This window comes from Mustela lutreola, chromosome 12 (genome assembly GCF_030435805.1).
Source record: "Mustela lutreola isolate mMusLut2 chromosome 12, mMusLut2.pri, whole genome shotgun sequence".
In the NCBI taxonomy this organism is placed as follows: domain Eukaryota; kingdom Metazoa; phylum Chordata; class Mammalia; order Carnivora; family Mustelidae; genus Mustela; species Mustela lutreola.
Window position 1 is genome coordinate 23,665,337 of NC_081301.1, and position 14,025 is coordinate 23,679,361.

At 52.8% G+C, this 14,025-nt stretch overlaps 2 protein-coding genes across 2 annotated transcripts; one reads left to right on the forward strand and one right to left on the reverse strand.

Annotated features, from left to right (window-relative positions):
- Positions 1–755: 755 nt before the first annotated feature.
- ACTL7A (actin like 7A) lies at positions 756–2,453 on the reverse strand. The gene has a single exon (XM_059141686.1). It carries the CDS (start codon positions 2,190–2,192, stop codon positions 870–872), a length of 1,323 nt encoding a protein of 440 aa, XP_058997669.1. The 5' UTR covers positions 2,193–2,453; the 3' UTR covers positions 756–869.
- Positions 2,454–3,047: 594 nt separating this feature from the next.
- On the forward strand, positions 3,048–8,394 carry ACTL7B (actin like 7B). The gene has a single exon (XM_059141687.1). The coding sequence runs from the start codon at positions 7,052–7,054 to the stop codon at positions 8,303–8,305; it is 1,254 nt and encodes a 417-aa protein (XP_058997670.1). The 5' UTR covers positions 3,048–7,051; the 3' UTR covers positions 8,306–8,394.
- Positions 8,395–14,025: the final 5,631 nt, after the last annotated feature.

A 14,025-nucleotide genomic window follows, 5' to 3' on the forward strand; every position in this document is an offset into this window, starting at 1 on the left:
GAATGTTCCTACTGGCTTCTCAGTTGGGATAGAATGACCAGTGTAGGGCAGGTTCCCGCAAACCTACATCATTAGCCCCAGAACTGCCAACCTCTATCCCACGCCCATCCCCAATCCCAGCTGTGTATCCTACAGGTTGATGGGGAATCCAGTCTAGTGGGTGATGAGCAGCTGAAGAGTTGCCCCTTCACACACACACATACACCTTGTTCATTACATGCAGGTTTCAGCAGCCAGTCACCATGATGGTTTGGTAAGAGCTGTATTGAGACATAAGTTCCTGTTGGAACTAAGGGAAAGCAATTGCTTTCCCTTAGTTCCAACAGGAACCACACAGGAACCTGTGTTCCTACAGGAACCACAAGAACCACACACCCTAGTCCACTCTTCACAAGCCTTCATGAAGCATGAAGTATGCTCTACAGCTGTGTGGGAGACCGAACCATTGTAGCAGACTTCCTGTTGTTGATCAAAAGGAATATTCTATATGCCCTAAGCATAAATGCCCTAAAGCACTGACTCTATATCTTGATCACGCTCCCTTTCTGAGATGTAACAGTGTGATCGTTCTTAAAACGGGATACAAAAAGGGACAGAATAAGGTTAGAGCTAGTTTTTCCCAAGAATGTTCAAGCAAGCGGCACGTAATATGTGCCTTTGTTGTTTCACCCACATCTCCAACTTTGTTGGGCACCTGCTGCATTCATGAACTTGCTCTTACTGAGTCAGGAAATACAGACAACACGCTATGGAGGGAACACGAGGATCGTTTAATACTACAGAAGAAAACGTGCGAATGTAGCTCCCTATGCGTCGGACGGGTGCTCACCCAGCAGAGCGGACGCATGGCAGCCACACTTGGTCGGAGTTCAGAAGCACCTTCTGTAGAGGAAGAAAGGCCCGTGTTCCTCGTACTCAGAGCGGTGGACCCACAGGGGTTGGAAGCCCTGAAGCGAGGCCAGGATGGAGCCGCCTGTCCACACCGCTGTGTCTCTTTCGGGCAGCACGTTGACCTGCGGATTGTCATTGGGACACATGCTGCTCAGCTCCTTCTGCAGGCGGTTGGGGAAGCCGCTGAGCATAGTGCCCCCCCCGCACAGCAGGATGCTGCCCATGAGATCCCGCTTGAGGGCAATGTCACACTTGTGAAGGCAGGACACAGTCTGGGTGTGGAGCCCCAGCTGCATGGACTTGATCAGAGAAGGCTTAAAGAACATCTCGGCGCAGAGGAACCTTTCCTGGCCCAGGTTTATCACCTGCCCATCAGGCAGAGCGTACTGAATTGTATGCTCGGTGGCCGGGATTTTCTTCTCTTCGATGGGGTCCAGGGCCACAAAGCAACATTTCTTCTTGATGTCCTCCACAATCCCTATCTGGTCCTCGGTGAAGTGTTTCCCCGCATTATTCATCAGGCCCATCAAATAGGTTGTCAGGTCAGAGCCTGCATAGTCCAGACGTCCGGTGATGCTGGGCAAAGGATAACCCTCGTAGATGGGGACCACGTAGGACACGCCGTGGCCGACCTCCACCACTAGGCCAGAGGTCCTTCCGTAGGAGTACATGGACAGGCGGGACTGGTAGGCGATGTGCATTGCAGGAGTGCTGAAGGTTTCAAACAGCATTTCAGCGTACTTCTCTCTGTTGGTGTGTGGGCTCAGGGGTGGATCGGAAACCAAGACCGCATGCTCCTCTGGGGCAATCTTCATCTCTTGATGGAAGAGATATTCCCAGATATCCTGCACTGTGTCCCAGTCCACGATGATGCCATGCCGCAGAGGATTAACTAGCTTGAGACGAACCCCTGGATTGATGAGGTCCCGCCCCACGAATGTCTCCTTGCGATTGTCCCCGGTTTTGGCGGTCTCCATGTAGGGCTTGCCCACTGTCGATGAGATGATGTGGGTGGGCTTCGGCAGCCCGGCAAAGCCACATTTGCAGGAGCCAGTGCCAAGGTCCACGACCACTGCTTTGGTCACCACTAGCTTGGATTTCTCCTTGCCTGTCATTGATTTAGCAGGTTCTTCTGGCTCTGAATGGTTACAGCGGACCCACACTGCCCGCTTCGCTGGGCCATCTTTTAAGGAGGCAGTCTGGAGGAAGTGTGATTGAAGGGGTGCCTGTTCACCCACTTTCTTGGCAGGCCCATCCCCGATGATTGATGCCTGGGGAGCCCACATGCTATCAAGAGCCATCTTACTCTCAGAAAGTTCCTCGATCCCACCGGCCTCAAGGCCTGAAAGGCTTATATCAGAGGGCAACTTGAGAATTTTCCCAACAATGACATCACTGATTGTGACGTAATCTGGTGACCGGGGGCTTTCTAGATAGTGGAAACCTGTGTCCCATGTTAGGGTGGATTTGGGTGGTGTCTTAGAGGTCACTTAACCTTTTTCTAGATTTGGTAATAAACCTGATTTTAGCCAATCAGCTCTTTATTGAGCACTTGCTACATGAAAGGACACTGGAAATAGAAGGCAGCTGTAGAGGAAAAAAAGACAACAATCTCTGCTCTTGTAGACTTTACACTGTAGTCAGTGGGGGCTGGGCAGAGAGGCAATGGCCAAGACAAACAGCTGTTGGGAAATGGTTAAGGGCAAAAGAGAAAAGGCAGGGAAGGGTCTTGGGGACGGTGGCCACGTTCTGGGTTTGGGCAAGGATCCCTGAGAGGGTGACACTTGAGTGAAGACCAGAAGGAGGGGACGGACAGTGCCACGTGTGTCGGGTGTATATTGGGAGCAGCAGATGCAGATGTTGGAGGCGCACCTGTGACCGATGAGAGGAGGGGCCAGCAAACTAGTGCCGGCCCCCTGTGTTCGGTCGATGCTCATTTATGTACAGATAGTACCTTATGTACTATCTGTGCCTGCTTCTATGCTATAACGTCATTGCCACGAAGAGTGCACAGCCCGCCACCCTGACAATGCTGGTTATCAGGCCCTTTACAGAAAATGTTTTTTGGCCCCTAAGTTAGAGGATCCCACTCCCTGTGTGGCTGAGTGGGGACCGCAAGGAGAAGTACGTGAGGTGGGAGAAGGGGGTGGGGAGGGGGAGCAGCCCACATCCATCCTCTGGGGCCACTGCTATGACTTTGGCTCTGACTCTGCATGAGGTCAGAAAGCACTAGAGACTTGCACACAGTTGACACTACCTGATGGAGATCTGGGCAGGACTGCTTGCTGCTGTAGTGACCGTGCCAAGCACTTGTGTCTCAGTTGTCCCTTATGACACCCTGCAGAAGAATGTTTAGTCACATGTGTACACATACTCCTTCATGCGGGTCCTTGAGTCGGTGATGAAATCAGACCATACAGAGTTGCACTGATAAGAACACTGAGGTTCTTAGGGGCATGGCTCACCTGTGGGATCCAGCCTGTGGGGGTCAAGCTGTCCTGACTGGGACTTCAACCCAGGGGTGTGGTGTGGACACACCTCAGTGAGACCCAAAATGTGTCTCTAAGCACACACGGCCATCATCTCACATGCCATCTCTGCAGGTAGGCACGGTGGTGCTGACACCCGTCACTGTCAGGGCATCCAGAAACCAGCTTTTTGTTATGCGGTCCCACGCTTTTCATGAAAGAGTCAGTTGCTCCAAAGAGGGGGCTTTCCCCTTTGAGGAGGTTACTGGGCATGCTCTTGGCTCCTTGTGTGGGGTAAGAGAAGAAAAGCACTGAGTCCAGTCTTGTGACCGCCTAATGGGGGCAGACATGCTGTCACCTCAGAGTGTCTACTTGGGTCGATGGGTAGAGGATGAGATAGCACTGAGTTTTGAAAGAAGAGGAAAGTATTTCTCTATGCCTGGCTGCCTAAAAAACTGTACTTGCCTATTGTTCAGTGGGGGTTTGCATGGCCAACTTGGATCGTTTGACTTCAAAAGAATGTTTATGTGATAACCAAAGGAACATTTCATGTAGGGTGACCAATTTTTCCTTCTCAACCCTCATCTTGAATTCGGACAGATGTGCAGCTACCTAGTGCATTGTCACTGCCCTGGATTCCTATAAATTCCTGTAAGAGCCTTTGCTCCTTTCCTGTGGTCGCTGTCACAAATTACCACATACTGGGGCGCCTGGGTGGCTTGGTGGGTTAAAGCCGCTGCTTCGGCTCAGGTCATGATCTCAGGGTCCTGGGATCAAGCCCCGCATCAGGCTCTCTGCTCAGCGGGGAACCTGCTTCCTCCTCTCTCTCTCTCTCTCTGCCTACTTGTGATCTTTGTCTGTCAAATAAATAGATAAAATCTTAAAAAAAAAAATTACCACATACTTAGTGGCTTCAAACACAGATTTATTAACTACAGTTCTGGAGGTCAGAAGTCTGCATTCTCAGCAATAGTCAAGCTATTGGTGGGACTGCGTTCCTTCCCAAGGCTCTGGGTGATCATCTTTGGCCTTTTCCAGCTCCCTAGAGGCCACCTACATTCTTTGGCATGGGGCCCCTTCATCTTCAAAGACGTGTCTGACTTCTGCCTCTTTTGTTTTATCTCAGACCTCATCCTCCTGTCCGGCTCTTATTAAGACCTTGATGATTAGTTCAGGGCCACCGCAATATGCAGGGTAACCTCCCTATCTCAAACTCTTTAACTCCTACCTGTGAAGTCCCTTTTGCCATGAAAGATAACATTCACAGATTCCAGGGATTAAAGATGGGGACATCTTTTGGGGGCCTTTATTCACCCTGTCCCTTGACCTGTGCTTCCCACTTCGCTGAGACACTAAAGCCTGCAAGGCTGGCTTGCATGTGTTCCCCCCACCCAGGCTTACCCCTCTTTGGCTCTTTCTGTCAGTGTGGGTGGGAAAGGTGCTGTGCGGGCTTAAAGACACCCGCTCCTTCCTGTCTGTAAGGCCTAAGAGCGCAGGGACTCTTGGTCTACGCTAGATCCTTCAGGCTAATGTCACTGGATGCTTTTCACTCCTTTTAGTTCACCTCTCTGGATTTCGCATGCTTGGACGCTCTCTCTTAAGTGAACCCCCTTGCCCTTAGCTTCTATGTCCTCCCTTCGTGTTCCTTCTCTCTTCTCGGGGGTCAGGAGACAGTTAATGGTATTGATGATGGGAGAATATGGAGACCCTTGGCACACTGCACTCCAAACCTTCAGTGCCTGGCATGCAGAAGCCCCTGTACTTGTTACTCACCATCTGAGGTACTCGTGGGTTCCCAGGGATCTCTGGTGAGATCCCTCCTGGTTAGAGGCACCTTCGGTTGCCCAAAGTATCTCAGGTCGTATTTTCTCTGGGATCACACCTACTTGTGCTCCTCTGGCCCGAGGCTAGAAAACCGTGAGGTGATCCTTCCTGAAAGCAACTGTGAGGCCCTCCTGTAGTGGAAGAAAAAACTGGAAAGATTAGACCCAGAAACACATCTCTCCCTGAGCTGGTATCCTTGCTCTGGCTTTTGGGACACCACCTACCCTTGATTATGGAAAGAAAGGTGAACTAGGTCCCTGTGATCTTAGCAGCTATGGGAGAGCAGAAAGATAATCTAGTAAGGAAGATGCCAAAGTATAGGGTTTCTTACGAATCACCTGGAGATTTTTTGTTTTGTTTTGTTTTTGAAGGAGGTCGGTTTGGGATGGAGGGCCCTATGGAAACCTAGTGACTTTGCCTGCTCTGGATGACAGGCCATCTTTCTTCGCTTTGGCGGAGGTGAGGGATTCATCCCTCCCTCTCCCTCATTCCCCACAGCTGGTCTAGTCATCTGATGTAAATGCAGTGTTTGAGGTGAGAGGTGTCACAGGAGCAATGAGAGAGGCCTTAAATGCTAGAGTAAGAACTTGCGTTGAATGGGAGATAGTTGGGGAGCCAACCAAGTGGATGAGATTCTACCTTCTAAACTCCTGGAGAATCTGTCTGTCCTTCTCTTCCGCACCGTCCCAGCCTGGCTTAGGTCTCCTTCAGGTCTTACAGGAATGTCTTCCGTGGCCGTGCCTCTCTACATCACAGCTAAACACAGATCTTGTCCAGATTTTCCAGCGGTCAGATCTGACCACCCCCCTGCTTAAAATCTTCATTTGTTCCCCACCTGTCCTCCATTTAACCCAAGCTCTTACTCCAAGTGTTAGAGGCCCTCCCTAGTTGGCTCCATAAACTCTCTAGCCTCATCTGTTTTTCCAAACATTTAACTACTAGAAGTTCCCAACATTTCCCGCTCCCCCCGACCCTGGCCTTTGCACAGGCTGTGCTCTTTGCTTGGGATGCTGTCCCCTCCTCCTAGCTACTTGTCAAATACCCACATGGTAGTTGACTTGGGATCACCTCTCTCTAGAACCTGCTGACTCCTTCCCTCCAGTAATCACTCCTTCTTCGTGCCCCTTTGTTCTCCCAGTAGACTTCTACCTACAAACTTGTCTGCATCTGTTCTGTCTCCTTCCCACCTAGAGGGGACGCTGCTGTGGCCAGGCTTCTGGCGTCTGTCACTGGCAAGCTGTCCTGGGCTGGACCTACCACCAGCCCCAGTAGATGCTGAATGAAGGGATGAGGGTACTGTTGGAACCTTCATGCTCTAAGATCTGGTGCACACAGTTGAATGAATTTGAATAAAAATACAAACATTTCAAGAGCTGTTTGCTCCTGAGCAAGTCATTTGAATTCTGAACCTTCATGTCCTCAGCTCAGCCCTATACCTCTCAGGATTCTAGGGAGTAACATATGTGCGGTACTTGGTACAGTGCCTGGCTTACTGTAGGGGCTCAAATATTTATTATCCTCTCAGCCAAGAAGCAGAGAAGGGAAAGGTGTTCGGTCAGTGCACAGGGCATTAGAAGCAGGGGTGGAAGGGGAGGGGGTGGAAACCGGACACCCCAGTGTGCCTGGGCTTCTAAAACTGCTGGACGCCTGCTATGTCTTAGAGCAAAGTCAAATTAGGTGGACAGCGGTGGGGGTGGCAGATCAAGGGCCTGCGGAGGCCAAGCCCTCCCCGGGCTGTCAGAATGGACCGGCCCTCAGTGACATCACAATCCTGAGGAGTTGCCAAGGCACTGCTGGAGGCGGGCCGTCTTATTTCTCCCCACGGAGCTCTAGGATGTGGATGTGAGAAAGGTGAGCCAAGAAGAAAGATGGCGACGAGGAGCAGCCCTAGCCCCATGCCCCTGGGTACGGCTCAGGGTGATCCCGGAGAGGCAGGAACACTGCCAGGTTCCGATGCTGGCATCCGGGACACAGGTCTGGTCACCCCGCTGAAGATGAAGCCCAAGAAGGTGCGCAAGATCAAGGCCCTCATCATTGACCTGGGCTCCCAGTACTGTAAGTGCGGCTATGCCGGCGAGCCCAGGCCCACCTACTTCATCTCCTCCACCGTGGGCAAGCGCTACTCGGAGGCGGCTGATGCTGGCGACACCCGCAAGGAGACCTACGTGGGCCATGAGCTGCTCAACACGGAGGCGCCCCTGAAGCTGATGAACCCGCTCAAATACGGCATCGTGGTGGACTGGGACTGCGTCCAGAGCATCTGGGAGTACGTCTTCCACACGGCCATGAAGATCCTCCCTGAGGAGCATGCGGTGCTGGTCTCCGACCCCCCGCTCAGCCCCAGCAGCAACCGGGAGAAGTACGCGGAGCTCATGTTCGAGACCTTCGGCATCCCTGCCATGCACGTGACATCCCAGTCACTCCTGTCCATCTACTCCTACGGCAAGACCTCGGGCCTGGTGGTGGAGAGCGGGCACGGCGTCTCGCACGTGGTGCCCATCTCGGAGGGCGACGTGCTGCCGGGCCTGACCAGCCGCGCTGACTACGCTGGGAGTGACCTCACCAACTACCTGCTGCAGCTGCTCAACGAGGCTGGCCACAAGTTCACGGACGACCACCTGCACATCATCGAGCACATCAAGAAGAAGTGCTGCTACTCGGCACTCGTGCCCGAGCAGGAGCTCACCCTGTGCCTGGAGGACATGCGCGTGGACTATGAGCTCCCCGATGGCAAGCTCATCACCATCGGCCAGGAGCGGTTCCAGTGCGCCGAGATGCTCTTCAAGCCCAGCCTGGTGGGCAGCAACCATCCCGGCCTCCCCGCGCTCACGGCCGCCTGCCTGGACCGCTGCCGGGAGGCGGGCTTCAAGGAGGAGATGGCCGCCAACGTGCTGCTGTGTGGCGGCTCTACCATGCTGGATGGCTTCCCCGAGCGCTTCCAGAGGGAGCTGAGCCTCCTCTGCCCCGGAGACAGCCCCGTGGTGGCTGCTGCGCCCGAGAGGAAGACCTCCGTGTGGACCGGCGGCTCCATCCTGGCCTCCCTGCAGGCCTTCCAGCAGCTCTGGGTCAGCAAGGAAGAGTTTGAGGAGCGGGGCAGTGCGGCCGTCTACAGCAAGTGCTGAGCGCCGGGGTCCCGGCGGGCGGGGCCTGGTGGGCAAGCGGCCTCCGGCCACTCTGCGCATTTACAGAATTTCTCATAAAACTTCAAGTGCAGTGGTTCTGGTCTAGTCTGCGTTTCTTGCTCTCGCCTGGCAGCAGGTGGGGGGTGGGGATTTAGACTCAAAGATCTCAGCACCTTTTGCTCTTCGGGGTCAATTTTACCCGGTGGGCTGGGTGGGGGGTGCGGTGCGCAGTGGCTCACGACCCATGCCCACACCCCCCATCATGAGGGCGACATCGTCTCAGAGCCTGGAGTGTTCCATTAGCTCCCCCGAGTTCAAGACCCTGCTTGACAGGCATATTGCTTGCTCGAGCATGGGCCAGGAGGCAGACCAAGGCTCAAGTGAAGGGGCTAGCTTGGGCCCCTAGTTCAGTGGTGGGTGGGAGGCTTAGCCAGGTGTCAGACTTCAGTCTTCTGTTTCTAGCTCTGGTGGTCACCCATCTTCTCACTGCTGCCCACAGCTGCTTGCTGGAGCTCCCCAGACGCTCTCACTAACCCCCACCCCCACAACCCACCCTTTTCAAAGGTGCAGCCTGTGGGTGTGTGTCCCGATTGTGTGTGCTCTGATTGGGAGTGGCCATTTCTGCCTATCAGGGGCCCTACCCCTGCCAACCCCAGCCCAGACAGCAGATGTGTTTGCACTGGCAAAGCCAAGCCCCTGAATCCAGAGGATGCCAAAGGAAACCAGAATGCCCTTTGGGAACCCTGTGGTTCTCTGCTTGCTACAAACACAGGGAAACTGAGGACCAGGAGAGAGGGCCCTATGACAGTCGTTGAGCCCAAGTCTTCCGGCCCAGGCCATGATTACTTCTAAAAGGGTAATCATGGTTGCTTTAGGGTGGGCTGCTCTAACACAAGACCACAGACCAGGTGGCTTCTAAACAACAGAAATTTATTTCTGGAGGCTGGGAGTCCAAGCTGAGGTTGCTAGCATGGCTGGGTTCTGGTGAAAGCCCTCTTCTGGGTTGTAGATTACCTACACCTTGCTGTGTTCTCACTTGGCCTAAGGGATAGGGAACTCTGAGGCCTTTGTATGAAGGCACTACTCCATTTATGAGGGCTGCTCTTATGACCCAGTCACTTCTCCAAAGCCCCACCTCATACCCTTACCTTGAGCACTAGATTTTCAACATATGAATTGACCAAGGCAGGGGCCGGGTTTTGGACAAACAGTCTATAGCAGTGCTGCTTAATAGCAAATATGACCAGAATGTGGCCCTTCCCTCAGGATCACACATGGTGGTCACCCATGTGGTAAGGAGATTAGTCCAGAGCTCCGTATTTCTGGGGGTGGGAAGGTGGAGGTAGTATTGGAAAGCTCTAAGTAGAGAAGTGCTGGGCATGGCGGCCATTTGGTGGCTTCAGGGCTAAGGGAGAAGCTGGTGCGTCCTGTGAGATTTCAGCTCAGGGATGACTGTCTGCCGAGAGGAGGGTGGCTGCTTCCTCTTTCTCCAGCTCCCCTCTGCTGATGGAACCCATGACCAAGCATCTGTGGGATCAAACACTCGTGAGCTGTGGAATCTGATGGGCTATCGGATGGTGCTGAGCTGCCTCTTAGGAGTCCTGATCTGCCACACCCTGCAGGACTGCATCTGTCCCGGGCCCGTGCTGGAGGTCACTGCCTGCGGTCTTCATTTCCTAGTGGCTGGCCATTTAGTCTCTCCCCAGCGCCCGGAACTGGGTCTCTAGCCCAGGGTGGGAGTCCCTGGGGGAAGGGGGCTGGCAGGACCATGGTGATAGGGACCTCCGCTCTTTCCTGTGGGGAGGGTGGTTGTGGACTGGGGGCTGCAGGTTGATGATGCCAGGAGGCACATTACCTTTGGCCAGCACGGTGTCTGGATGTTTTCTGGAATGCGAATTCTTCCAGTGGGGCTTGCATGCTGCAGGTTGTGCCAGTTTCTCCCACCCTGATCTCTTCACCTGTATGTGCTGCTGCTGCATCATTTGCTAAATTAGATTGCTTGCGCTCCAGCTTCCCTCTCCGCGATCCCTGCCCCACTGCTCTCCTCTTCTCTGTGTGGCAGAGGCTGTAGAAACACTTCCTCCTTGGCAGGAATTTACCCAAGCCCATCACAGACACAACAGGAGATTTAATTTTGGCGGAATACTACGAGTCAGTGATTTCCCGCTCAAAATGACCATCCAAACGTGCGCTTGCCTCCTCTCCCTCGTAGGACTACGTTATAGTGATAGGAGATGTTGATGTCTCCACACTGCAAACGAGGATGGTAGAGGGGCTGCAGGAGGCCGGAGGTTTCCTGATTCTGGAAGAAGGAAAGCAGATGCAGGGCAGGAAGGTTGCGGCCTGAAGCTTGCAAGGTGCTCCTGGTGGGTGAGGGTGACCTCCTGTCCTGTGGGACAGGTAGAGAATGGGGACTTGGAAATGCCACGTAGGGGAGGATATACCACTGAAGCTTGTGAGACAAAACAGGATGGGGAGGGGGCGGTAATGAATGGCCCCTGGGAGCACAGCCCTCCTCCTGTGCGTGCAGGTAGAGGGGTGAGCAGAATGGTCAGCCTCGGAGTGTGAATTTCTCAGAGCTGAAGAGCTCACTCTCCGTGAAAGCAGTGCTCCTACAGGGAAGAGGAATGCATGTGGACCTGCTCATGAGCTCTGCCTCCAACCCCCAATGCGCGGTCACACCCAGGTCTAGCTACGATGCCCCAGGTGGAACAGGTAGTTGATGCCTCCGATTCCCCCTCAACCCTTGCCCATAACATCCATCTTCTGCCTGGGCATCACGTGTGGCCCAGGGCGGACCTCCTCCCCAGAGCCAAGGGGTGAAGCCAATCAGAGCCACCATCTGTCTGCCTGGCTGGAGTGAGCATGGGACTCAGGGTGCTTCAGCCGAGTCACTGGCCATTCGCTGGGAAGCTTGACATGCCACTGGTGTGAACTGGAACTGCTGCAGCAACGTTTGTCACCAGGAAGCAAGCTGAAGCTGGGCCAGCCGGAGCGCAGGACTCAGTCGCGGGTGCCCTGATGGGAAAGTGAGCTCAGAATGCGCCCGTGCCCGGAGCGCCCTCTACCGGCAGGCTGTTTCCATGACCGACGCTCTCGCCCTGTCTGGCACGTGGGACGTGGAACGCTGGGCTTCAGTTTCCTTCTCGGTAGTGGTGCTCTTCCAGGCTGGTTTGCGGGAGGAGGGGTTGGAGAGGGCTCTTACAATGGAAATTTTAGGACCAACACTTTATTTCCCCTCAAATCGGCTACCACACATGAAGACCTTTTCTTAAGATTTCAGAGAGTGTCGGGTAACACACAATGCTGAAACGCAGAAACCTAAGAGTGTTTACTGGCCAGTGTCCTATATTATCTGGTGTCCATATTTGTCCCTGAGGTTAAAGGTGGAGCCCCTTAAAAGCAGGAACTTTGACTTTCTTAGCTTAGCTTTCTGGAACCCCAGTGCTCAATGCAACTACTGAGCAAGATAACTTACTCCCAGCCTGTGATGTAGAAGTTACAAGTATTTCCCCCATTTCACAGATGAGGACATTAGAGTCTGGAGAGGGAGCCAAGGGGTCCAAATTCACCTGCTTGGTTAATCAGTCTTGTGCTAAATGGAAGTTTTGTGATTCTGAAATGCCTCCTTTGCCTTTGTTTCCTGCCTTCCTGTAAATTACCAGTTTCTTTAACCAAGGGGAAAAAAGAAGTCATAAAAACTGCTTTCAAATTGTGAACAACAAATACAAAGTAATGATCAACAGCATATATGATGGAATTTCACGATGAGGTACGAAAGTGAAGAATGCTGATCTTTTAGAGAGGGAGCGAATTCTCTTGCCTGAGATAGCTGGAGGCATAAATCAACAAGTACTAGAGTGACCTCACGTGGTAAAATTCTACTCTTTGGACACAGAGGGTGGTCTCTCATGCTCACTGCCTGTCTGGGCAGCCTGATCTCTCTTCCCCCAGTGGTTATTACCAAGTTTGCATTAAGAGTTTTCTGCCTAAGATGGGCTTATTAAGCAATTAACTTTTTTTTAAAGATTTTATTTACTTATTTGATAGAGAGAGAACATGAGCAGGGGGAGGGGCTGAGGGAAAGGGAGCAGCACGGAAACTGATAGGAGACTCAATCCCAGGACCCTAGCCCAGATCGTGACCTGAGGCTAAGGCAGTCACTTAATGGACTGAGCCACCCAGGTGCTCCAGCAATGAACTTTATTACAATACAAACTATTAATGGTGTTCTACTTGACATTAGGTGGGTTTTTTGTTTGGTCCTACATTTTCCTGGAATGCAGTATTTCTTAACCCATGGGGAGAGGGAGTGTGGGCCCTTGGTTATGCAGGGGTTAGCTCTTAGGATGGGCTGTGAGAGCCCATTGTTAGACTAGTCAGGAATTTTGCTAGCCAAACTAAATTCTTGATTTGTGTTGGTGGCTTGAATTGGACCTGGTGGGTGTATTGGCTACCACAGAAATCAGCAGGTGTTACAGATCAGGGTCCCCGGCCCCCCACAGAGAGTTCATTTAAGGGGGGAAGCAGGAAGGTGGGGCAGAGATGGTGGGCCGCAGAACTGTCTAGGGAGCTAGTTCCAAAAAATAAATAACAAAACTGGCATGGACCATCCTCCTAGATTGAATCAATAGATCTGGGAAAGCCCTTCGGGGTCTGCAAGCGAGAAGTTCCCCCAGGTGATTCTAGGAGGCACTCATGGTAAAGAAGCTGCTCGGAAACGTGCAGGGCACACAGTAAGCACAGTGTCAGTGTTCCGAAGTCAGTCAGAAGCTGTGGCCAAGCGTGGGACGAGCTGAAGGTTCTGGGTTTCGAGATGCTGCTCCTTTGGGTCATAATGTTTCTGGTTACCTGTTTAAGACCCAGTCTTCCTCCAAGGCACAGCCCCCTGTCCGCTCCCCTGGAATATGTTCCCCGACACACTGGGGTGGGGAGCTTCCTCCCTGAACCCCTTTGCAGTGCTGTGAGTTTGCAGGTCTGCCATGGCGTGTGTGTGTGTGTGTGTGTGTGTGTGTGTGTGTACAACTTGGTGGAAAGGACAGGCTGTGCCTTTTCCATCTCTGAGTCCTGGTGGCGGCTTGGGTCTGGCATGGAGAAGGTGCCCGGGGAAAGGTATGCTGCATTTATTGCTCCTAGACTCCTTAATTTCTGTTGCCTCAAGTTTTTGTTGTGCTTCCTTTCCAGTACTCTGCAGGATCTCTAAAGAAAATGTAGTTGGTATAATTGGTCCTCTGATGAAGGTTTGCCAAACAGACAAAATGGAAGAAGACGGACAGACTGGGTTTCAGGGCGGCTGAAAGAATAACGAGTTGGTCTCCCAGCCCACCCCCTGCTGCATGGAAATGAGGGCCATCGTCAGATTTCCCAAGTCAGGGAGTGTGTGTGTGCGATCCAGTGTGAAGCTGTACCCTCATCCCCACCCAGCGGCAGTGAGGTGAGAGGTGGGGCTAGCTGGCAGTTACCTCCTGCCTGTTCCTCCTCTGCTACTAATGGGGCCTGGTGAGGAGCTAATCTTCTACCTCCCCTTGGAGGCAAGTGATTTGTGGATTTTGCCAAACTGATTCTAAAGTTTATATGGAAAAGCAAAAGACCCCAAATAGCCACCACAACAGGGAGGAAGAAGAAAGGCAGTTTGAAGACTGACATTATCTGATGCAAACACTTACTGTAAAGCTACGATAATGAGGACCGTGAGGTCTTGGTGAGGGATAGACGAATAG